The 26,298-nt window shown below is 36.6% G+C and overlaps 1 protein-coding gene across 5 annotated transcripts in view; it reads right to left on the bottom strand.

Moving 5' to 3' along the window:
- The window catches only part of ANKRD28 (ankyrin repeat domain 28), a 200,480-nt gene that overhangs the window by 99,056 nt on the left and 75,126 nt on the right, over positions 1-26,298 (bottom strand). For 2 of the 5 annotated variants that reach the window (XM_047098954.1, XM_047098957.1), the window contains exons 1-2: positions 22,462-23,924; positions 21,251-21,334 (exon numbers count right to left, since the gene is read on the bottom strand). In XM_047098954.1, coding sequence (XP_046954910.1) covers positions 21,251-21,334; positions 22,462-22,581 — 204 coding nt within the window. In that variant the 5' untranslated portion in view covers positions 22,582-23,924. Of the gene's footprint in view, positions 1-21,250; positions 21,335-22,461; positions 23,925-26,298 lie in introns of those variants that run through there. The other 3 variants (XM_047098956.1, XM_047098955.1, XM_047098958.1) reach the window with 2 other exon arrangements.

The raw sequence follows: 26,298 nt of genomic DNA, 5'->3' as shown, positions 1-26,298 counted from the left end.
TTCTTTCTTAGGATTTCCATCTCTCTTCAAACTGTGCTTTTTGCCTTTTATATATCTTCTAATTTTTTCTTGATAACCAGACATGATATACTGGGTAAAAGGAACCACTGTAAATAGGCCTTTCATAATTAATGTGTTGTGAGGTGTGAGGGGAGGGGAAGTGTCCTATGATTAGGTTTTTTATTTAGTGAGCTTATACCTCTGGTCTGTGAACTTCACAAGTGTTTCCCAGCCACCCTCCCCCGCCTCCAGGTGGGACAGAATAGCTAGAGGGGGCTGGAGTTGGGTATTTCCTTTCCTCCAGAGTCAGTCAGCCTCTGGTTAACTAGTCTCCCCCAGAGGGCAGGCCTTGTTAAGAACAGAGTGCTCTGGGGGCACCTGCATGGCTCAGTCAGTTGAGCATCCGACTTCAGCTCAGGTCATGATCTCACAGTTTAAGAGTTCAAGCCCCACATCAGGCTTGCTGCTATCAGCGCAGAGCCCACTTCAGATACTCTGTCCCTCTCTCTTTACCCCTCCCTGGTTTGCACTCTTTCAAAAATAAATAAAACATTAAAAAATAAAAAAGGACGGAGTGCTCTATCATATTTCAAAATGCTCCCCACCCCCCCACCCCGGGCCCCTGCTAGAAGCATGAGGGGTTTTCTCTGATATTTACTGTGAGAACCTCATTCGGCTCCTGGAGGTAAACCTTACAATACTGTGGTGGCCTGTGACTGGATCCCCTGGTGTTTTCAACTCTCAGAATTATCCACACTGAACCTTCAGCAATCTGTCAATTAAAGTTCAGTTTTTCCTTCCCAGCACTGATTCCTGAGCAGTTGCTACTCACGAGTCTGCTCTTCAAGCCTCAGCTTTCTATGTTCGTTTGTGTCTATCCGATCTTAGGGGCAGTGGTTTGCCCTGGGTCACAAGAAGGGCTGTTATGGACCCAAGAAGAGCTGTTAAATTTTCAGTCTGTTCAGCTTTGTACTTGTTAGAACAGAGTGGCGACTTCCAAGTTTCTTACATATGGAACTAGAAACCGGAAGTGTCCTTTATGTCTATTTTTAATCAGTGAGGAAACTGCCCCAAGGCATCCATGTAACTTTCTCTCACTTCTCATTGTCCAGTCTTGTGTCACCTGCTATGCCTACATCAACCACTTGATTATGACACCCTGGAGGTAGGAAGGGGATCATTTTCCAGTGACATGGGGGATCAGATGCCCAAACAAAATCAGAGCTCTGCGCATTAGAGGAAAATGGGAAACAAATGGGCACTAACAAAATAGTCAAAGTTTCTGCCACTTTGTGATTTTTATATAGCCTTTGATGTGTGTAAGAAAAGTAGAACAAGAAAGACACCTAGAGAAAATATTCAAATCAATATTGTTACCACTCACTGAAAAGGGTAACAGAAGAAAAAAGGAACCATTAACTTGATTCTTAACTAAATCTGCTGAAATATCCTCCCGTTCCCCCCAAATTGTTGTGAAATAACCCAGACTTAAGTGATATAATTTAGAAAGCAAATATAATAGTTTAATGAGTTGTCATAGTAATATATTAGGGATAGAAATAGCCTTAGAGAGCAAGTTCAATCACCTCATTTTACAAATGAGAAGAACAGGGCTCAGAGAGGCTAAACTACTGAAAGACAGACTAGAGTCTAGTTTGCCTGATTTACAGATCAAGGTCCTTCTTGCTGTTTACATTCTGGACTCTTCACTTCCTTGGAGTTTAAATAAGTTAACAGCAACAGTGATGTAAGCAATCAGTCATTTTTCATGTGCATGTGTTTATCTCTAAATATCTGAACATATGTTAGATTCTGGAAAATAATGTATTTTTAAAAATCATACCAGTAACAAGGGATTCCTCACCCTTACGTAACTGTAGAAGTATGGTCCCACTCTAGAAAATTTTTCCACAATATGGCAATCTTAATATTCTTTTCTACAGCTCTCTATTTGGGTTAGTTACAAGTAGGTAATACTTACAAAGTCTGGGAAAAAGAGTGAGAGATTTTCATTTCTTAGAAAAGAATCAGAACACAGGTGAACCTACCATAAGACAAATCATTTTAGCATAAAAATACCACATTCTTGTCTACAAGACTATACATGCAACTGAAAGATTTATATATTTAAACCAATTACTAACACTTTCAGTTTATGGCTAGTAAACAAGTAAGATACATCTAACAAATAGCTTCACTACTCACACTTCTTGATCAAACTTTTTTTTTTTGATCAAACTATTTAAAAAACTAAATTAGTGCCTTGGAGTGGCAGGACATTTCACTCCATTAATAAACAAATACCTGAATGAGGCTACCCAAACATGCCCTCACTCAACTTTAAGTATTAATCTACAGCAGTGGTAACATTTTATACAGGAACAACTTGAAGAAAAATAAATCTAGACTGTCACAAATATATGCACATACACTGTCTATAACCATGATATTTAACTGTTAAATTAAGCATATATTCCAACTTAATAAAGGTAATCTGAATATGCAACACTCGTAAATTATACATTTCATAACCTTAAAACTTAATTTAGAGTAGAACTTTAAAATCATGTAAGTTTCAGATTCTACAGCTACTATCAAAGGGGGGGGGGAATCTTGAACTTGAAATATACCAGTTATTTATTTATTTATTTTTTAACTTTTTTTTTTAACTTTTTTTTTTATTATGAAATTTATTGTCAAATTGGTTTCCATACAACACACAGTGCTCATCCCAAAAGGTGCCCTCCTCAATACCCATCACCCACCCTCCCCTCCCTCCCACCCCCCATAAACCCTCAGTTTGTTCTCAGTTTTTAGGAGTCTCTTATGTTTTGGCTCCCTCCCTCTCTAACCAGTTTTTTTTCTTCCCCTCCCTCATGGTCTTCTGTTAAGTTTCTCAGGATCCACATAGGAGTGAAAACATATGGAGTCTGTCCTTCTCTGTATGACTTATTTCACTTAGCGTTAACACTCTCCAGTTCCATCCATGTTGCTACAAAAGGCCATATTTCATTCTTTCCCATTGCCATGTAGTATTCCATTGTGTATAGAAACCACAATTTCTTTATCCATTCATCAGCTGATGGACATTTAGGCTCTTTCCATAATTTAGCTATTGTTGAGAGTGCTGCAAACTTCTTTTTTCTTTTTATTTATTTTTCAATATATGAAATTTATTGTCAAATTGGTTCCCATACAACACCCAGTGCTCATCCCAAAAGGTGCCCTCCTCAATACCCATCACCCACTCTCCCCTCCCTCCCACCCCCCATCAACCCTCAGTTTGTTCTCACTTTTTAAGAGTCTCTTATGCTTTGGCTCTCTCCCACTCTAACCTTTTTTTTTTCCTTCCCCTCCCCCATGGGTTTCTGTTAAGTTTCTCAGGATCCACGTAAAAGTGAAAACATATGGAGTCTGTCTTTCTCTGTATGGCTTATTTCACTTAGCATCACACTCTCCAGTTCCATCCACGTTGCTACAAAGGGCCATATTTCGTTCTTTCTCATTGCCACGTAGTACTCCATTGTGTATATAAACCACAATTTCTTTATCCATTCATCAGTTGATGGACATTTAGGCTGTTTCCATAATTTGGCTATTGTTAAAAGTGCTGCTATAAACATTGGGGTACAAGTGCCCCTATGCATCAGTACTCCTGTATCCCTTGGGTAGATTCCTAGCAGTGCTATTGCTGGGTCATAGGGTAGGTCTATTTTTAATTTTCTGAGGAACCTCCATACTGTTTTCCAGAGTGGCTGCACCAATTTGCATTCCCACCAACAGTGCAAGAGGGTTCCCGTTTCTCCACATCCTCTCCAGCATCTATAGTCTCCTGATTTGTTCATTTTGGCGACTCTGACTGGCGTGAGAAATATACCAGTTATTTAATGGTGAAAGAGTAAATGTTTTCCTTCTAAGATCAGAAACAAGGCAAGGATGTCTACTCTCGTCATTCCTATTCATTCTCATACTGGAAGTCCTAAGTCAGTAAGAATAAAAAGAAGCAAAAGGCATATAGATTGGGAAAGAAAACATAAAACTGTCTCTATTTATAAATGACATATTGTTCATGGAGAAAATCCCAAGAAAATTTTTTGTAAAAAATCCAAAAATGAGTTTAGAAAAGTTGCTGAATGCAAGGTCAATATACAACAAGCAAATGTATTTCCACATACTAGCAATTAACTGGAAATTAAAAATGTTAAAGACTTTACATTTACAATACAAAAGAATGAAAGAAAGAAAAGCCAGGAAAATGCTTGGGTATAAATCTAATAAAAACTTGCAGGATCCGTATACGTTCACTGTAAGATACTCATTAAAGACTTACAGAAAACCTACATAGAGATAACATGTTCATGAATTAGAAGACTCATTATTGCTAAGATGTCAATTTGATCTATGGATTCAATGTAATCTTACTCAAAATCTCAGCAGGATTCCTTTTAGATATTAATGATCTAAAATTTACATGGAAAGGCACAGACACTAGAACAGCCAGAGCAATTTTGAGTGAAAAGAACATAGTTGGGGGGTGGGGGTCTTACACAGTGTGATTTCAAGAATTTCTATGAAGGGGCGCCTGGGTGGCTCAGCTGGTTAAGCGTACAACTTCGGCTAAGGTCATGATCTTGTGGTTCAGTTCTTGAGTTCAAGCCCCACATCAGGTTCTGTACTGACAGCTCAGAGCCTGGAGCCTGCTTTGGATTCTATCTCCCTCTCTCTCTGCCTCTCCCCCATTCACGCTCTGTCTTGCTCTCTCTCAAAAATAAAAATAAACAATTTAAAAAAAAGCTCAAAAGCATTAACCATAAAGGAAAATACTGAAAAATTTGACTACATTAAATTAAGACCTCATGTTCAATGACACAAGAGTGAAAAGTCAAGCTGGACTGGGAGAAGACATCTGCAACATACACAGTTCACAAAAGGTTCATATTCTGCATACATAAAGAAATGTAAATTAATAAGCAAAGAAAGAGAACTCAAAAGAAAAATGGGCAAGAGATTTAATAGGCATTTGATAAAAGAGGCTATGTGAATGTCTAATAAACATATAAAAAAAAGGTATTTGACATTGTCATCAAAAAAACCTCAAACTTTGTACAAATAATGAGACACACTAACTACTACATAACAAAACAAAGTTTTAACTACTACAAAACAAAAAGGATGTAGTCCAAAAATGTGGAGCAAAAAGAAATCTCATACAATTTTCATGGGAGTATAAATTGCTTAATACAGCATTCTCATTTAAGCTGAATGAACGTATGCAGAGCCTATATATCAGAAATTCTGAGTGGGCATATATCCTAGAGAAATGCATGCTCATGTGCAACAGAGGCACGTTTCTGAATAGGTGCATTATTCATAATAGGCAAAAAGCTGGAAACAACTATCTATCAACAGCAGAATATGGATAAACTGTGGTGCATGCATTCAGCGGAATATTATGAATAATCTTAGGTTCATATAACACGGGTAAAGTTTTGAAATAAGATAGTGCCGTGCAGAAGAACCCAGATCCAAAAGAATATATGTTGCAAGATTCATTTAACTTAAAAATATGCAAAATTAAATTGTATTGTTTGGAGAGGAAAGATTAAATGGCAAAATTATAAAAGAAAACAGAGAGAGACTATCATACAAGTCATAGTAATGCCTATATTGCAGGATGGGAATAAATACTTCTGATCATAAAGTGGGCACCAAGACAGCTTTTGTAGCAATAGCAACATTGTCTTTCTTGATCTGGGTAGAGGTTACATTTAATAATTCATTATAGTCTACATTTGTTTTACGTATTTTTGAGTATTAAAAGATTTTTAAAAGATTTTTTAAAGTTTTTTTAAAAGATTCAAAGAATCTTTTTTAAAATTTTTAAATTTTTAAAAGATTAAAAGAAAGGAGAAAAAACACTGAACATGAGTGTTCAATCACTTGTCTAAAATATCAATTAAAATACAACTGAACTAAAAGGAAAAGCATATAAAAACCTGGCAGAAGACACAGGACCTAATATGGTATTTCAGCTTAAGAACAACAGTAGCTTTCTTTGTTGGTTGGGCAAGTTTTGTTCTCTTGAGCTAATGTTCAAAATGAAAACGAAAAAAAGTCACCTGAAAATTGAAAAAGAAAACTACTCACCCCTTGCACCCATGCCCTTCCCCCAACCACCAATTTGGGTCTACAAAGGAATTAAGAATAAAAACAGAAATTATGTTGACAGAAATTTGTGTAAGGCAATCTTAAAAAACCCAAACAAAAAAATTAATGTAATCTAGCTTCTATGTAAACAAAACCCAAAACCCTCACTGTACACATTTATCTTCCAAACTAATGATAAAAACTTGACATAAAGCATTTCACAAATCATATTTTTCTCATATGCAGAGATAAATGTATTCTAAAATAACTTTATTATTAATTTATTGAGCTTGCACAAGAGAACATGATTTAAATCACTGTGGTTAATATTCAAATCATTAGTTCTGTATAAAAACTACCAAAGAAAATAATGGTACATTATTAGTTTAAAATATTTATGTTGTTTACCTGTTTTACACAACAAGTAATTATAATAAGATAAGGAAAAACATATCTCAAGATGTGTCACTGTAATTTTATGGAAAATGTTTATTCATTTAGTAATTAATCTATTATTAATTAAATCACTCACTTTCATCCTAGGTAATTTAAGATTATGTAATTAAAATATGTTTTCTTTGTGACTACATGATTTGGGTGGGATGGGACAAGTTGTTTCCTTTCCCAAATCTGACTCTGGCTATTACAGGTACTTTGTTGCTGTTGCTGTTTTCTTGTCAAACATTTATTTATTTATTCCATGAAACACTCAAAGTTTAGGTCAGTGGGAAACAATTTTAATCAAAGAACTGTACAATTTCTTCCCACATATTTTGATTTGTAATAGGAAATGACATTGCAACCCATTTTACTAAAATATTACAAAATATTTACAAGAAAATATTAAAATAGGTCAAACACAAAAGGCAAGATGGGGTAAAATAAACTTTTTTCAGAAATCTCTACTCCAGTGCCAATAGCACACAAGAAGAGAATCAAAACAAATAAGTAACAAAGATCCCCTGACCATGTTGCCAAAGAACTGGAGAAGGGAAACAAACGGGATGAAAATGGTGGTAAGAAGGGAATAGATGTTAACAGCCTGGCTTCAATAACCAATCTATTCTGAATGAAATAACTCTCTCTTATATGCAATAAATTCTGAACAAGGCTAAATTTTAGGATACTTCTTGAAATGAAATTTAAAAATACCCTGGCAGCTCTTTCACTAAGTTTAATACGAGCCTCTTTCCCCATGAACCACTCATGCGAATAGAAACCCGTTCTGGCATTAAAAGCTGTCACAGCAGGGGCGCCTGGGTGGCTCAGTGGGTTGAGCATCCGACTTCAGCTCAGGTCATGATCTCATGGTCTGTGGGTTCAAGCCCCGTGTTGGGCTCTGTGCTGACAGCTCAGAGCCTGGAGCCTGTTTGGGATTCTGTGTCTCCCTCACTCTCTGCCCCTCCCCCACTTGTGCTCTGTCTCTCAAAAATAAACATTTTAAAAAATTAAAAAAAAAAAGCTGTCACAGTAGCCCTTCCATTTCTTTCATGAAAGCTTCATAAACATCATCCTTAGTTTGCCCTGAAATGGGAACAGATGGACCAGATTTGGGGGCTGCTTTGGCAAGAGGCACAGCAGAATCATCCTCTGACTTTCTCTGGGGAGCAGCAGCGGTCCCTTTGTTCTCTTGATGTACCCTCATTGCAGTGGGCACAAATCAAGTAATCTCCGCCTAGGGATTGGTGATCCGTGGCTTGGCTGATGGATGCTGTGGCTTTCTTCTCAATGGTGGCTGCGCTTGTATCATCCGCCTTGGGTTGCTGAATCAAGTTGGGTGGAGCACTTAAAACCCCCGGGTTCAGCAAGGGAGCTGGTGGGAAAAGCCCAGGTGGGGAAGGTCCAAGTACAGGCACCAAAGGTGAGCACATCATGCCAGGACGGGGTGGAGGAATACTTGGAGGTGCAGGGGGAGGTAGCCTTGGTGGGGGTCCCTGAAGAGGAGGGCCAGGAGGCAGACCTGGAAGTGGACCTGAGGGAGGGCCAGGGGGCCAGCCTGGTGGTGGGCCTGGAGGTAAAAGTCGAGGTAAAGGCCCTTGGAGCCCTGGCATTCCAGATGGTCTCAGGAATGGAGGAGCTCCTGGAAGTGGTCCAGAAGGAAGGCCAAGCAGGTGGTCCAGGTGACTGTAAAGGTGGAGCAGGTGGTGGTCCAAAAGGAGGTGGTCCTGGCATGGGAGGTGCTTGTATCTGAGAAGGAGGAACAGACTGCGTGGGAGCTTGCTGCTATGAAGAGGCGGGAAATGTGCCATCAGAAAGAGAGATTCCTCTTTATGCTGTTTTTGTGACTGCTTTTCTGCTTCAGAATCATCAGAATCACCTTCATCATCATCCTCTGAAATTTCTTCTACTGCTCGCCCCTCCTCTGGGACTTCCTGACCTGCCATTTGAAGCATCATGGCTTGAAGAGGAGTCAGCTCCTTCATGTTCTTTTTCTTCCTTGATTTTCCAGGCATATGTGCAAATCTTACACTCAGACCTGACTTTTTTTCTTCATTGTTGTCTCTTTCATTATCATCACAGTGCACAAATTCAGCCCCTTCACTTTCCCATCTGACCCATCAGTGTCGCTGTCATCAGTACTGTCATCATGCTTATCTTGATCCATGTCCTCAGAATACCATCATCTTCACTGGTGCTGGAAACATCATCATCATGACCCCGTTGAGCAAGTTCAGGACTATATAAAATGTCTTCATCCCACCTATGAGGGGGAAAGATCTAGAGCAAAGCCTACTTTACAGCCATACATTTGCAAGACTTGAGGAGGTGGTGGACCAGGGGGAGGACCAGGAGGTTTTCTGCCAGGGGGCAAATGTGGAACACCATGTCCAAGAAGAGGAAGTATAGAAACTACCTGCGTTGAAGGTCATAGGCGAGGACTTTTTAAGGATGGAGCGTGGCTGGGCACCAGGAAGTGGAATGTCCTGGATCAGAATGTTGGAAGGAGCATGTGGCATATCTGGCAAGGGAATGCTCTCCACTTCCACATGCTGAGCATTCTTGACAGCATCAAAATATTGGCTAAGTTGAGCCCTCTTCTGTTCATACTCTACTTCTAGCTTTCTCAATTCTTTGTAAATATCCAGATTCTCTTCCACAGAGTTGTAGAATACGTTAAAAGGTTTCACGCAGCTTTTTACGTTTGTCTTCAGCACCTTCTCATTTAACTGTTTGCTGCACTGGGTTAAGCTCCATTTCATCCAATTTCTCCATGTCCCAAATAATCTGTTTGGGATCCTTCATCCTTAAAACTGCAGCCCGTACCATCATGCACTGTTTTTTGTTCTTCTTTAATTCTCTCTTCTGGGCTTCTTTTTGATTATTACAGGTACCTTGGTTTATGCACAATTACCAATATATCAGCTATTTAGATTTGTTCATATGTGGCACTGCTCTGGCAACATGAAGAGTGAACCCCATGTTATCAAAAAGTATACACTTGGCTTATGAGGCAGCTTTTAACAATGACTGGCAGCTTCCAGCATCTCCTCTTCACCTATGAAGTTCCCATCATTTCCTGTGCTGCTTCTGTGCTGTGTGTTCAGCAATTGTGCAAACTTTACTTTTATTTAATGATGATGATTTGGACGTTAATACAATAATATGAAAGCTGCTTTCTAGTTGGTCAGGGAAACTAACACTAAGAACTTTATTAAATGCCTTCCCTAGAACCAACTTCTATTCCTGAGCATTGGGGGCAAGATGGGATTTAGTCCCCTTGACAACTCGGTAGAATATCCCATCTCATTGTCTCTTTAAAGTCAATGCTCTGACAGATCATCAAGAGAATACTGCAAATGATAAAGTTATTACAGAAGAGTGCCTTTGTCCACATGCATTTCAAGCACACATTTTTTCCTTTCCTCCCTCCTTCTCTCTTCTTTCCTTCCTTTCTTCACTCCCTCCCTCCCTTTCTTTCCTTCCTTGCTTGACTCACCCTTCCTATGTCAAAGTGATTTGAATTGTCTAAATAAGTACTGAAGGAGTTGTAAGGCAAAACGACCATGGAAAGAAGCCAGTTTAACTCACTTTGCACTTGGGCAACTAATAGCTGACTGTTCCTACCCACCAAAACCCAAAAACATTCCATACACAAACACAAGCAAGAATACCCACACACAACATAGCCAAACACCTTTAGATCATAAGCTTGTCAAAGTCAGGGACTATGTCTTATTTTTATTCATTCCCTTCTGACACTTCTTAAATGGCTATTATTCACCACAGACTGGGTATAAATACAGAGAATAATTCAAACCAGGTCCCTATATCCAGAGAGTTAAAGGTACTGAACAAGACACAAGTCAGTTAACATGAGTGCTACAAACAAGAAGTTCAGAGTGCTGTGGATATCTATTAGGCTGCCATAATACACATCCTGGAAGACCAAGAAAGGTGTTCCAGAAAAAGAGATATATATGTAAGTCTTAATACTGGTTCTCCATTGCTGCATAACAAATTACCACAAACTTAGGAGCTTAAGACAGCAGTCATTTATTAATTCACAGTTCTGTAGGGCACAAGTCCAGGCATGGTATGCTGGGTTCTCTGCTCAGGGACGCTCTTAGAGCTGAAATCAAGGTGTCAGTGAGCAATGTTCTCACCAGGAGACCTAAGGAAGAATCCACCTCTAGGTTCATTTAGGTAAAAATTGAGTTCACTGTGGTTGTTGGACTGAGGTTCCAGTTTTCTCCCTGTCAGCCAGAAGTTGCCCTCTGTCTGTTCCTATAGACTGCCCAATCCTTACCATGAGGCTCCCCTCCATGTTCAAAGTCAGCAACACAGAACCTGCCTCACATCAAATCCCTTACTGTCTTTGTTTCTGACTCTAGATACACATTTAATTTTTTTTTTAATATTTATTTTTGAAAGAGACAGAGTGTGAGTGGCAGAAGGGAGAGGCAGAGAGAGAAAGGGAGACCTAGAATCCAAAGCAGGCTCCAGGCTCTGCGCTGTCAGCACAGAACCCGATGCAGGACTTGAACCCATGAACTGTGAGATCATGACGTGGGCCAAAGTCAGCTGCTTAACCGACTGAGCCACCCAGGCGCCCCTAGGTCCACATTTAAAGGGTTCATGTAATTAGGTCAGGTCTACTCAGCTAATCTCACCTTCCTAGTCAACTGTGCCAAACGTTATAAAGTAATCACAAGAGTGCTATCCTATCATATTTACAGTACAGAAAATTATACAGGATATGTACATGGAGGGGGAGTAAGATTCTTGTGGGCCATCTTAGGAATTCTGCCTACTATCAGGGGTAACCTAAAGAACAAAGAGAAAATGAAGATGAAGCAAAGATTGAATTGGAGACAACATGGGCACAAGCGATATCCTGAGTCAGGAAAGAGCAGGGAAGAATAGGGGGAAAAAGTATGTATAACCAGACTTGTCTCCCCAGTACCCAGCACAGTAACTGGCACATAATTTTTCAAGGGAATGGACCAACATACCAAGTTATACCAAATTAAGCTAGCAGGTATTTACTAAGACTTTACATACTTAATAGCTATAGGACAAAAGCTAAGAAACTTATTGTAATGTGAAACCACTAGGCAGAATTGAGGGGTGACAAACCAGTGGAGACAACATGGACAGAAAACAAACTGGACATTAAGAAAACTAGGCTCTTATGCTATCTCTGCTAAATATAAGTGACCAAATCAAATAAACTCCAAGACTTTAGTTTTGTCTCATCTTTAATAGAGATGATATAACCACTTAATTTCTAAGATCCCTTTCCAGTGCTACCTATCCTACAAAATGGAAGGCATGGTTCTTGCCCTCAAGCATATTCTATTTAGGAAGTTTAGAATGTAAGTATTAATTCATGTTGTAACCCACACATTGCTCTATCAGTAGTAATATTAAAAAGACAATAGGAAGAATCCTATTTTAAACACTGAATTTATCCTCTTCTATAAATTTAGCAGTAAACAGATATTCCTATGCTAAGATTTACTTGTTCTTCCCAGTAAAAAAAATAAAACACCAAAATTACATATCTTTATTTTATTATTTTTTTTAGGTAGGCTCCATGCCCAACATGGGGCTTTAACTCACAACCATGAGATCAAGAGTCACATGCTCTACCAAGTGAGCCAGCCAGGTGCTCCCAAAATTACATATCAATACCAGGTCCTATTAGAATAAGGCAAAGTAAGGTAATGCCACAGTTTGGGGAGAATAGGGACTAGAATTCTCAGGACAGAGTAACAGAGAGAGGATGGTACAGCTAGAAAATGCCAGAGATCTTCAGATTATGCACTTGTATACTCAACTAAGTACTGAGCAGCACAAGTGTATAAAAATACTACCCAAGTCTGGTGAAAAGAAGCATCTAAAGCAATTAAAGTAGTGCTTCTCAACCGTTTTCTCCTTATGATCCTAATCCAGGAGGTTTTTGATACTTTATTTTTCCTAACTGCCCTCATGAAATTTTACTACTACTGTGTATCTATCTAATTTCTATAGTTTAATCCTTTGGAAGACCATAATCATTGTAATATGCAAGATTCTCTCTCTCTCTCTCTCTCTCTCTCTCTCTCTCTCTCTCTCATACACACACACACACACACACACACACACACACACACACACAGTAAAAAAAATATATTTTGCCAAGTTGGAGGTGATAGCATCACCAGTGAGGATACATGGATTTTGAAGGAATAGTGCCTGGATTGCATACAGGGAAGTAATCTGTTCCTGCCAGCCAGGGTGAAAAACCTGTGTTTCCTGGAGCACTGGAGAGAGTACTCAAAAAGAAACTTACCTCAGCAGTACTGGATATTTAACATATTTTGAATTAAATACCATTTATAGTAAGAACAAAATTTATAAAATATAAATTTAACAAAGTATGTAAAAAGGCCATCCACAGTGAAATTACAAAATCTGCTGAGAGAAATTAAAAATGACCTAAATAAATGGAGAGCTGGGTGAGAAGACTCAATATTGTTAAGATGTTAATTTTTGCCAACTTCACCTACAGATCAACATAATCCAATTTTCTCCCCAGAGACTGACAAGCTGATTCTAAAATATATATAAAAACACTAAGTACTCACACAATTTTGAAAAAGAAAGAAGTTGATGATTTCAAGACTTATTATAAAATGCTACCATATCACAACAGTATGGCACTGGCATTAACAACTGACTTAATAAAGACACAAAGACAATTCAGTGAAATAGTCTTGTTTTTCCACAAGTATCTAAGAACTGAATATATCTACATATTAAAAAAGTGAACTTTGGCATATACCCTGCATAATATGCAAATATTAACTCAAAATAGTCTGTAGATCTAAATGTAAAATACAAAACTTCTGGGAGATACAAAGAAAATCTACGTGATGCGGAGATAGAGATCTTTTTAGATACAACACCAAAACCACAATCCATAACAGAATAAATTGATAAACTGGACAACAACAAAATTTAAAACTTCTGCTCTTCAAATACATTCTTAAGAGAATGAAAACACAACCACAGATTGAGTACTTGTATCCAGAACATACAAAGAACTCTCAAAACTCGAGAGCAAGAAAACAATCCAATTAAGGGGGAAAAAAAAAACAAAGAAACTAGCAAAAACATTTGAAAGACACTTCACCAAAGAGGATATACAGATTGCCAAGAGGCACATGAAAAGATGTTCAATATCATTAGTCATCACAGAAATGTAAATTAAAACTACAATGAGATACACTGTGGGATGGATACACATCTATTAGAATTTTTAAGATTAGAAAAGACTGACCTTACCAAATATTGGTGAGAATGTGGAAAAACTGGCATTCTCATGTCTTGGTGGTGGGAATGTATAATGATACAACCAATTTGGAAACAGCTGGCAATTTCTTAAAAAGTTAAACATATAGATACCTACCATATGGTCTGACCTTTCCACCACTAGACATTTACCCAAGAGAAAGGAAAGCCTATATTCATACAAAGACTTGTACAGAAAGGTTCATCATAGCTTTATTCGTAATAGATGAAAATGGGAAACAACTCAAATGTCCATCGATAGTTAAGTGGATAAACAAATTGTGTTTATAGTTACAATGGAATACTACTCAGCAACAGAAAAGAACTGTTAATACCATGCCACAACATGTGAGATTCAAAATAATTATGCTGAGTGAAAAAATGCCAGACAAAAGGAAGACATATTGTATAATCTCATTTATATAAAGCTCTAGAAAATACAAATTAATCTGTAGTGATACAAAGCAAATCAGAGGTTATGGAGAGGCAAATGGAATCTTTTGGAAGTGATGGAAGCATTAGCTACCTTGATTATGGTGAAGGTTTCATAGGTATATGCATATGTCAAAATTTATGAAACAGTGTAATTTAAATATATGTAATTCATTGTATATCAATCATACCTCACTAAAACCTAAAAAAAAAAAAAAAAAAGGCTGAGGTACTAGCTGAGACTAACAGACCAATTTAGCTCTGTCTAAAATTTTGGACAGAATTTATGCCATTTTTGTTTTACTACCTAACATATTACTTATATACAGTTATAAGTATAAAAACTCATCAGCATTATTTCAGACTATGCAAGTAAAAGTACCTGATCTTTATTAAAAATATCACAGTTGGGGTACCTGGGTAGCTCAATCAGTTAAGTGTCCGACTCTTGGTTTCAGCTCAGGTCATGATTTCACAGTTCCTGAGTTCGAGCCCCGCGCTGGGCTCTGTACTGACAGTGCGGGGCCTGCTTGGGATTCTCTCTCTCCCTCTCTTTCTGCTCCTTTCTGAGCATGTGTGCACACTCTCTCTCTCCCTCTCTCAAAATAAATAAACTTAAAAAAAAACATATCACTGTTTACCCAACATCTATTTATTTATACATGTCCAGTAAAATTGCTTCAAAGAACTAAGAGGACATTTAGTCTATTTGGAAAGATGATAATTTAATAATTTATAATAAATATAAACATTCCAAAAATTTTGCATGTCCACTGAAGCAGAATTTTTGTTTTCTTGGTGAAAAGATCTCAATTTATTTCCAATTAGCAAGATTTAAAATAATCCAAATGCTCTCTAAAAGGGGACTAGTTAAATAAATTACATTATAAACAATAGAAAATGATGTGGCTATAAAGAAAAATGAGAAGTTCTCATTACTAATATGGACTAATATACTACATTCCCAATATATATTCCCCAAATATACTGGAGATGAAAAATGAAAGATGCAGAATGTGTATATGCTAAATAAAAAACAATACATGAATGGAATATAAAAATAAGTCACCATCAGTCTCTAGCTGCAAAAACAGCTAGTTTCATTAGATAATACCTTCTTTGTTTCAGAATCTTCCAAAGCCATTTATAGTCACAATGACAGGATGTAAACTCATTTAAGATCTTGGGGGAAAACTGACCATTGGTGAAGAAAATTTAAAAATCTGAGGCTAGATGCTAGAAGCACTGGCAAGAATAGAGGAGAGGTGCCATCTCTAGGCACCTATAAACTATAGAGGAATTCTCTCCTGGGTGTTTACTGAGTTGGTTCCTTGCTCTTCTTCACTCCCCCCCTTACTACTCGATGTTCCATGGAAGCCAGCTAGAAGTTGGGTGGGTACGCTTGAGAAGGGGTTGAAGGGTTGGTCACAGGTTCCATTACTAATTACTGTAAGTAGCTAAAAAAGACCATGTGCACATGTACAATTTTAGGGCAGAGAGTGCACATGACCTCAAGTAACGGAGTGAAGAGGTTTTAAGAACTTAGAACACCAACAGTGTGGTATACTGACAGCCAGCAGAAGTGACATGTGGCCACAAGAAAGACTGGTTAAAGATTAGAGCATTTCTTGTTAATTTCCAGAAAAGACTAGAGAACACAGTGAAGGATGGGGGTGGGTAGAATTCAGGCAACCTGTGTAAACTCAGGGTTTACTACTTTGTGTTAACTGCCAACAATATTATTATAATAACGAAAACTAATGATGTTTGTATGATGTGTATATATAGATTTGCTGAGCACTTCATCTGACAAAGTAAAATCAACATCATTTCAATGATCCCAGAAAGTACTTTTGAAAGCTTAAAGATGTTAATAATTTGGAAGGCTATTTTGGCAAATCAATCCCAAAATACTTTGAATGACAAAGCTAAATTCAGAAGCTAATAAAATATCCAAGATAGCATTTTCAAAAATACTAAGTTATATGGTAGATATAGGGAAGCTCTACTTATTGACTAGCTCTTAAATCAACTCTTTTGTGTTTAAAAAGGGTCACTCATAATCTAAGCATTCCTGTTTTGAATACTGAGAACAGCATTGGCTAAATTATAATTACCTCTAGTTTGGTATTATCTTGAATGACATTTTTATCCAGCCAAAAATTAAGACATCAGGGAGGCTTATGTAGTCACTCATTTGCAATGCTAACATTAACAGCACTTGGTATCATGAAAATTAGGAATCCATTTGAATTACAGTTTAAAAGATAGGAGTCCATAGAATCAACCTAACTTTTGGGGGGAAAATCCACTTCTGAACCATTACTGTTTTATGGCACTATTTGACAAAAGAAAAAAACTATTTCTCTCTCTCCAATTTACTTTATTTTCCCAGTTACTATCAAGTCTGACATGGGTTCAAATTCCTGTTCCTGCTATACTTACTGGTCCTGGAGATATTTAACCTTTCTGAATTGTAGTTTTGTTATCTATTAGTGGAATGGAAATGCTAACCTACCAACATTACAAGATTGTTGTATGAACTGAATCATAACATAAAAAGATTTAGGCATATCACTGTCTCTGAAATAAAATTCTATAATTAACACCAATTTCTATCACTCTGGACACAGGAAAACAATTTCTTTGTGTAGAAATAATTTTCTGACAAAGTCAGACCTTTCCTCTGAAATATGTTATTGATATTTTAGACTAAATTATTTGGACTCTACAATAGGGCATTAAGTTTTACTAAATCCTCGGGAAAGGAAATAATAATAATTATTATTTTGGCTACATATATTTAGAAATACAAATGAAACCTTCTGGGCAAAAGCAGGAGGTCATTCAAGGTCATTCAGAATTTTTAGACCATCTTAAAATTTTTTTTAAAAATGTTTATCTGATTTAATTTTGAGAGGCGTGCAGGGGAGGGGGCAGAGAGAGGCTCCAAAGCAGGCTCTATGCTAACAGACAGCCTGATGTGGAGCTCAAATTCATGAATGTAAGATCATGACCTGAGTTCTGAGCCCAAGTTGGATGCTTAACCCCTTAATCTACTGAGCCACCCAGGCACACCTTAGAGCATCTTAAATTTGGAGTGGCAAACACCCTGAAAGCCATTATTGTAATCCATACATTTTATAACAAAAGAGAGCCTCAAAGAACTTAAATGGATTTGCTCAAGTAGTATATATAGGCAATAAGGTAAGAAAACAGGAGTACTTAGGTCTAATAACTTAAATTCCAATTGTTCTTTACACTATATATACATACCACTCTGCTTTCATAAATTTTTGACAGTAGCACCTTTTTGATTAACAGTGTTTCTTCCATAACCAGGTAACTTATTTTTCTAAAAGTTTGCTACTTCAACTGCTTCTAGGCAATCAAATATCTTCTATTAGGTTACTACCCAAACAACTATTTCCCCTTTAGGCCTTCCTATGAAAATGCAAATTTTCTCCACATATGGAATGGTAATATAACCAGTGATGATAAGCCTCTATTCTTGTCCCAGGGGATGAACCAGGTGAAAAACAATGACTAATCTAAGCAAAACGCTAATCCCATTCTACCTTTGCTGGTGGATTGGTTTAGAGTAAGCCAGTAACCAATCCAATCTCAGGGGGAGTTTGGAGGGGATTTGGAAAAAGATAGTTTTGCTTGATTAAAAATACAAAGAAAAAGGAAACTTACAGGGAGAGTCCCCTTTCCATTTCTTTGGCTGTGTGTCATAAGCACAAAATGCATCAGTCATCTCTACTAGAAGAAAGCTGAAAGCCTCACAGAGCCACTCACCCAGAGCTCTGACAGTACAATCTTAACCAACCAAACTGCCTTGCTCTAGAGTAAATTATTATAAAAGCAATAAACCTGTATTTAGTTAGGCACTCAATTACTTGTGGCCCAAAGCCTCCAAATATGAAACTCCAACATTTTTAAAAATTTATTTGAGAGAGAGAGAGAGAGAGAGAGAAGAGAGCGCACACGCATGAGCAGGGGAGAAGGAGGGAGAGAGAATCCCAAGCAGGCTCTACGCTGCTAGTGCAGAGTCCGATACAGGACCCAAACTCAGGAACCGTTAGATCATGACCTGAGCCAAAATCAAGAGCTGGACGTTTAAGCAACCGAGCCACCAGAACTCCAGCATTTTCTAGTGAAATCATCTTACCTAAGCCTCTACAACAGAAGACTTCCTTCTCAACCAAATAATACACATGTATTTTAAATTAAGAGTTTTGTTAAAAATCAATTCAGGTATGTTACTAAGAAAAATGCTATTTGGTGATTCACAGTATCCAAAACTTCAGGACATGACTGAAGAAACTAAAATAAATCTAGAAAAATACAATGTTCATTTAACAGTACAGAAACAAATCTGAATTTGTATACCCATTCTAAAAACTGATAAAAACAACTTCAAAAACTGTAAGTTTCAAAGAGATGTTATTCTCAATTACTTATTTAAATAAAATTATTTTTAAAAAAACACCACTGTCACACTGACATAAAACTTAAACATATTTTATTACCTATCAACAATCACAGATTTAACTCAGATCACAGATTTAACAAATTGTAAAATTATGACAATACTCTCAACTACTAAGAGTCACATGAGAAAAGACGTAAAAGCAACTGTAGAATAACTGGTCAAAAACCCATGAATCACTGAAGACTACTGAAGTCACCCACCCTCAAGAAAAGCCTACTGATTTGAAGTACTAACCTTTTAGTTCTGCCCTAAGTCACAGTAAGGGCACCAGCTAGGAGATGTTAAGAAATGGTGGTTATTATGGAAAGAGCCTAAATGTCCATCAACTGATGAATGGATAAAGAAATTGTGGTTTATATACACAATGGAGTACTACGTGGCAATGAGAAAGAATGAAATATGGCCCTTTGTAGCAACGTGGATGGAACTGGAGAGTGTGATGCTAAGTGAAATAAGCTATACAGAGAAAGACAGATACCATATGTGTTCACTCTCATGTGGATCCTGAGAAACTTAACAGAAACCCATGGGGGAGGGGAAGGGAAAAAAAAAAAAAAAAGAGGTTAGAGTGGGAGAGAGCCAAAGCATAAGAGACTCTTAAAAAGTGAGAACAAACTGAGGGAGGGGAGGGTGGGTGATGGGTATTGAGGAGGGCACCTTTTGGGATGAGCACTGGGTGTTGTATGGAAACCAATTTGACAATAAATTTCATATATTGAAAAAAAAAAGAAGTGGTGGTTAAAAGCAAGTAAAGAAAGGAATCTATAAGTAGAGGCTAAAAATCATAAATGTTTGGGGGTGACACACTAATGACACATACACAATAGATTCCAAGGACATCACAGTAGAATAAACTTATGCTCAAGATGATTCTGAGTAATTTTTAAAAATTTAAAATAATTTGATCAATACAGCAGAAAACAGTGTTGGCTATGAGACTTCATAATGACAGGGAAATTAATCATGGTAAGTAGCATTATAGTCCAAACTTTCTCACCAAGATAAGATTTGTTAGTACTATTAAGAAAACTAGCAAACAAACCCAAAAAACTAGAGTTCAACAGAACAGAAAGCCATTTTTTTCCTTTTCATTAACTCTATACCCCTGTAACTATTTTCTGTCCTAAGAAAAAAATAGACTCTTCAGAACACCCCAATTAGGTAAAGTAACAAGGCACTCCATTTAAAATAAATAAATATATCCTGAATTAGGTGCATGTTTCCAATAAATATAAATTTAAAGGCAATTCATTTAGGAAGGTTTAAAAAAAATGTAGTAATAGCATTTTGATCACTCTAATGTTAGAATGAACCATTTTAGCTAAAGATTAAATTTATTTGGATAATCCAACTTTTAAAAGATTAATACTTTTTATATCTACTTAACATTATCACAGTAGTACTGTATGAAAGAATGAAAGAAAGATGAGAGCTTGAGATGACCTTGCAGGCTTTTGCAGAACTACCAATCATTTTAGGTCATCTGTTTTGGTGTTGCTATGGCAACTTTATGAATCATGACCCCCTCACCACAATAATTCAGAGGACTGAATTATGTATGAAGAATGTACTGTCAACATGTTTCCCGTAAAAATATACACATTAATGAATTAGATCTTACTATAGTAAATTATATATCTTTAGCCTCAATTCAGTAAATTAAAGAAACTACTGGCCACTAGAGAAACAGAAAATTATCCATATGCCCAATCTGTATAAAACTGTCTCTCATGTCAATCCTGAATGTCAAATCCACTACACCTTTCAGTTTGGAGACTTTTCAAACAATATGTCTTTCTTTACTGAGAGGCTCAAACAGATGAGTCTCTGTATAATGCTTACCATACTTATTTACAGAAAACAAATTCGATCTCATAATCAAATCAGATATATTATAAACTTAATAGAAATGTCTTTTAGAGTTCACAAAAAAGAACCCTCATCTAAAATGCATACAAGTATTTAACAGTCAAATGTCACGATGTCTACAACTTACTTTCAAATGGATTCAGCAAAAGAAAAAACCGTATGTGTCTATATATAAAATATGTGTAAATATGAGAGGGAAAGCAAATGTGGCAAAATGTTCTCACTGCTGGATCTACGTGGAGTGTATGTGGGTATTCAGAATATTGTTTCAACTTTTCTGTAAAATATTCCCAAGTAAAAAGCTGTGGAAACAAAGGACCCTCACTGGTTCCTAGTCCTCTTGTGTTAGTTTTTACCCTGAATATACACCCAGTCCCCTTCTTTTGAGGCAATTACTTCAAGACCCTCTGCCCTCATTTAAAACAACTGTTACAGAACTGTTACGTCTTTTTTAACAAAATCATAATTCTAGAAAAGAGTTTTTATAAGTAGATTTAAAGGCCAGTATCAGTGAATTCATTGTTTTACCTGAAAGTTAACATCTTCTTTCTTAAATATTAGTGCTCGAACTTCATCAGGATCTCCATTAAATATAGCTTGCACCAGTGATGGCTAAAATACAAGACAGTAATAAAAATATTAATCACACTGCATGGATAATTCTAAAGATATTTCCACATAATTTTTAATCCTAAAATTTTTCTTCTCTTTAGCAACAATAATTTGTTTTTGACATTAACCAATACTTTTATTGAGTCAAATTGTATGAAAGTACAGGATTCCTCCTTGAATAAAAAAGGCCTAATTAAAAAAAAAAATCAATTTAGTATGGCCAAAATTAGGTAGTACAATAAACACAATCAAACCTGAGTAGAAGCCTTTTGTTTATATACATGGTAAAAAACAAAGTCTCTTCCAAATACAAGTGTGACATCTCAACATCTACTTGTGGGACATAAGTTGTCAAACAAGCCATTGCCAGGCCACAATGATGCCCATGAAGGCAGGCCTTTTTGAAAAGTTCTGTTTGGGGCATTCAATAACTTGCATGGGTTAGCATTACCTGTTATACAGATTTAAATCCGAAGAAAGAAAATCTGGCAATTGATGAAAATCACTACTATTCAAAGACCAAAAAATAGCAAATACCTGAATAACACGAAGAGGCAAACACGTGCATGTCTAAATATAACAATTTCTTAATCAACAACAGTCTCTTTGATAAGGTATCATATTATACTAGTCAAACAAACCAATTGACAACAGCATTAAAAATAAGGTTAAGGAAGTCTGATTCTTTTTCATATAAAAGTGCTGCATGTAAATACATAAAATTCATTACAGAAAAGGTTGTGCCTCGGTGTTGCTAGCAGTAGTAAACCTTTCCTAAAACATACAGTTCCTCATTCTCATTACATCATTTTTTAAAACCACAAAATGAAAACAGAAACGTGGTTGCCAGAACTACAATTCTCAAATTATTTTTTAAAAAGTCTTTGTAAGAGAGTAATACATAGTAAGGAAAGTCTGAGAATGTTAGCTAAACATCTGAAGAAGTAAAAACCAAAATTGTGTCCATTTTATACACAAGTAATACTGCATCATATTTACATACCTATACTGCTTTTATTTGGGTTTTTAATAAAACTAGTGGAAGCCACCTTATGTTTATTCTTAAAAGATAAAATTTACCCCATTAGTTCAGTAGAAGATAATAAACATAAACTCTCATATCTTACCAATACACTTCCAGAAGGTGGTGGTGAATGTAGGGATTTATTTTCCTGTGGCAATTTAGAAATGAATGCAGGAGATTCATCTTCTACCTCCTCCAAAACAACAATACACACTCGACTCATTCGCTCTTTTAAAACACTAAATTCCAAGCTATGTGATAAAAGTCACAGTTGGAAGAGCACAAATAGTTTTTCCTCCTCTTCTGTACAACACTTAGGATCATTCTCTGAACAGCGCAGCTGGTTTTTTAAAGTTAGTAAGTACTATCAGAAAAACTGAAGTTTAAAATTATGACTACATAACATAACTTCCTAAAAACAACAAAATTCTGTTATTTTCTGTTGGGTTACTGTAATACTTAAAAGAAATTTCATATCAACATGTCACTAACTAAAACGGAGTCCAGTACAAGCTCATCTAAAAATATTTTTCCCTTTCCAAAATAATCATATTGCTCTCTGTCTCACAGAAATTTACTTGCATAAAAAGATTATTGTTTGGGGTGACAACACCACACAATACAGGATGAAATGAGAAACAACTACTGTGACAGAGAGGATTATAGCTATACCCACTCTTGCCTGCAAGGTCATATAGTTACCAGTAGCTGACTTGCTTATAATTGGGAAAAAAAAAAAATCTCACTATTCTGTTTCCACTTCTAATTTGTCTTCATTTCTTCAGCTTCTGGTTTAAAGCAGATACTATCCAGAGGAAAAAAAAAATATCTAGAGCTCAGCATAAATTCTTAAAATGAAGCTCAGAGGTTGACAATTCTTTCTGTGTTTGGGAAAGAAAAAAAACAACAACACTCTGCATTAATAGCAAAGCTGCAGTACATTTACATGCGATGAGTCAGACCCCAAGAGACAATAGGACTCTTGGTACTAGAATACAGCTTGATTAATCCAGATATCCCATATAAAGAAGAAACACAGATAGCTTTATTCCCATCGATAGCATAAGCAAGGCAGAGCGTTCATTCTTTCTCCATCAGGCAGTTGTCTGTGGCTGCTCCAGCAAAAGGGCACAGCACCAGGCAGAAATAGTGTTAGCAGAGGATCCTAACGGAACAGGCAGGCTGCGAAGGAATTAGAAGGCATTTGAGCTCAAATTACTGCTTCAGGCTTTTCATTTAAGAAAAGAGAGAGAAAAGCCCAGTAGTTTATCATTCCAGTGTTTCCTTTGATCTCCACATGAATACAGCTTCCATTAAATAGTCTTCATTCACAGGAAAAAACAGCAGACTGTGCATCTTCTTTGAGCCAACTACTTTATTCAATCATCTGCTCTGTGCCAATATAGTTTCCTTCCACTGTGAAAACCGCTACAGTTATCCTTTTCAGTAGATTTCAGATGCTTTCCTGTTCCCCAGATGATCTTGCAAAACGGCCACTGATACCTCCAAATAGGTAGGTCCTTAAAAAATATCTACAGAACCTCAGGATCGGCCCCACAGAAGCATTCCAACTGAGCAACAGTCTGAATAGCAAAGACTGCAGAACCGCAGGATGAAATGCCTAGTAATGCTCACATGTTACACTTACCAGAGATCTGAGCTACTGCTCGGGGATGTAACTTCCTCTAGCAGGAGAAAAAAATAGTGCATTTGGACAGCCTTCACAATTAGAAGGTTCATGCCAGTTCTGTGACTAATCCAGATCAAACTGAAAAATTCTATAACTGAAAAATGAGTGCGCTTTTAACATTTTCCACTAAAAGCCACAAGGAAATCTGGTGTACTGCCTCTGCTGACTAACACTGGTTTTAGCAAGTAAACAATTCCAAACAGCTTAAGTGCTTTCGTATGTTACAATATAGCAAATGTTTAACCCTATAAATGACAACTGCAATAAGAATGTCTGCAGTGGACCCATAAAAGAGATGGAGAAATATTTTATGATAACAGAAAAACACAAATCTAAGATTTTATTTTTTTACCAAGATCATTTTTAATATACCAGATGCATTTATTTTCAAAAATGCAAAAAAGTTTAAGCAAAGAAATTTAAGATTTACAATTTCTGTTGTTGAATTTAATCAATCATGTCATATTTTAAAGGAAAAAACCAAAAATTTCATAATGTAAAAATCCTAGCTCTAAGCTTCTGTGGATCATCTGAATTTCACTGAAGAAATTAAATAATTCCACCTTCCCATCCGGAAATGGAATAAAGCCTTAAATCCGTTAAATAGCGGCATAAAACTATTGTTTAATGCCCTAAGTATTCATTTTCTCTATGTCAAAAAGGCACGAGGTAACATAAAAAAGTCAGATGTTCCTTCCTCTATAAAATTAATTTCCCCAAAGCTACAAGGAAGTGTCAAAAACAACCAATCTATTGTAAGCTTTCCCTTCTTTCTCTATTTATTAAGCATGCGAGTTATTTTCTAACAGAAAAATTACAAATACTATGGTTTCCCTTCAATTTTTGTTCTTTCTCCTATCAACTAGCATTTTTTTTAAATTAAGGAACATAATAGCTATTTTTGAACATTTACGATGTGCTAATAAGTGTTGTACATTTTCATTTAAAACTCACAATAACCTTGCTATGTTTCCATATAATAGAGGGAAAAAAACTGACTCAAAAATTAAGTATTTTATCCAGTCATACAAATTACTAAACTTGTGTCTAATTCCAAACACATGCTCTTTCTAATCTAGTCTGCTTCCACTGAGTGTACGCACTTGTGCACACACCCCCACCCCACTACTCTCTCAAGATCTTCGCAACCTATACTAGATTGTCAAAGTAATCTTTTTTTTTTTTTTTTTTTAAATTTTTTTTTTTCAACGTTTTTTTATTTTTGGGACAGAGAGAGACAGAGCATGAACGGGGGAGGGGCAGAGAGAGGGAGACACAGAATCGGAAACAGGCTCCAGGCTCTGAGCCATCAGCCCAGAGCCCGACGCGGGGCTCGAACTCACGGACCGCGAGATCGTGACCTGGCTGAAGTCGGACGCTTAACCGACTGCGCCACCCAGGCGCCCCAGATTGTCAAAGTAATCTTAAAAAACAGGTAACCTATAATGGCTATGAAAAGTTAAGGTAACAAAGAATATACTATTTATTGTCATAATACTCTTAAACAAGTTATTTTTAAATGGGTATTTCAGGGCTAGTGTTACCTCATGTGTTTAAGCTAATTTACTTACCAAAACACAAAAAGAAAAAAAAATCCACATGATATGGATAATATAAGAAATGCCAGAATTTAAGAACAAAAACCATTAAATATCAATCTATTAAAGAACCTGTAATCCTAACATAATTGTACCAAGATACTGAAATATGCTAACAATTTGCAGAGTTGTATTTTAAAGTAAGCAAAATGGTTTTAAGCCAAATTAAAGACATGCAAATATTTTTGCATACAAAATGATGTTAACTATCTCCACATGACTAACTCAAAAATATCATCTTGATATATGAAATATGTAAAAATTAAATCACTGCGGTGACAATATCCTATATTCTGTCTTCAGGGGTTTTTTGCACCCCAAACAAAATCTCTTCTTATACAGACACTTTTAACTCGTTCCAAAGTATTCAATGTGTAAGTTCAGCTACTTAGACTTAAGCAGGTACATCCTATTTCTTGTTCTAGGTCAACTTCCGTACTTAGGTCTTTCCCAGCCAGAGAACAAGCTCTTTGAAGGCAGAGACTATGTTTACACACACACACACACACACACACACACACACACACACACACACACACGCACACACACAGTTTCCTTCTACTTTCTCCCACTTGTAAACAATTTCAATGAAATTAATTCTATTATGTCACAAGACTCTGGAATAGAGTGGTAAAATTATAAAGACAACAGG

Source organism: Lynx rufus, unplaced genomic scaffold (genome assembly GCF_022079265.1).
Source record: "Lynx rufus isolate CCGP_SWC_20201006 ecotype Redwood Valley unplaced genomic scaffold, mLynRuf1.p SCAF_5, whole genome shotgun sequence".
Taxonomy (NCBI): Eukaryota; Metazoa; Chordata; class Mammalia; order Carnivora; family Felidae; genus Lynx; species Lynx rufus.
Note: the sequence above shows the minus strand (reverse complement) of the source record. Positions and strands in the feature narration are given on the sequence as shown.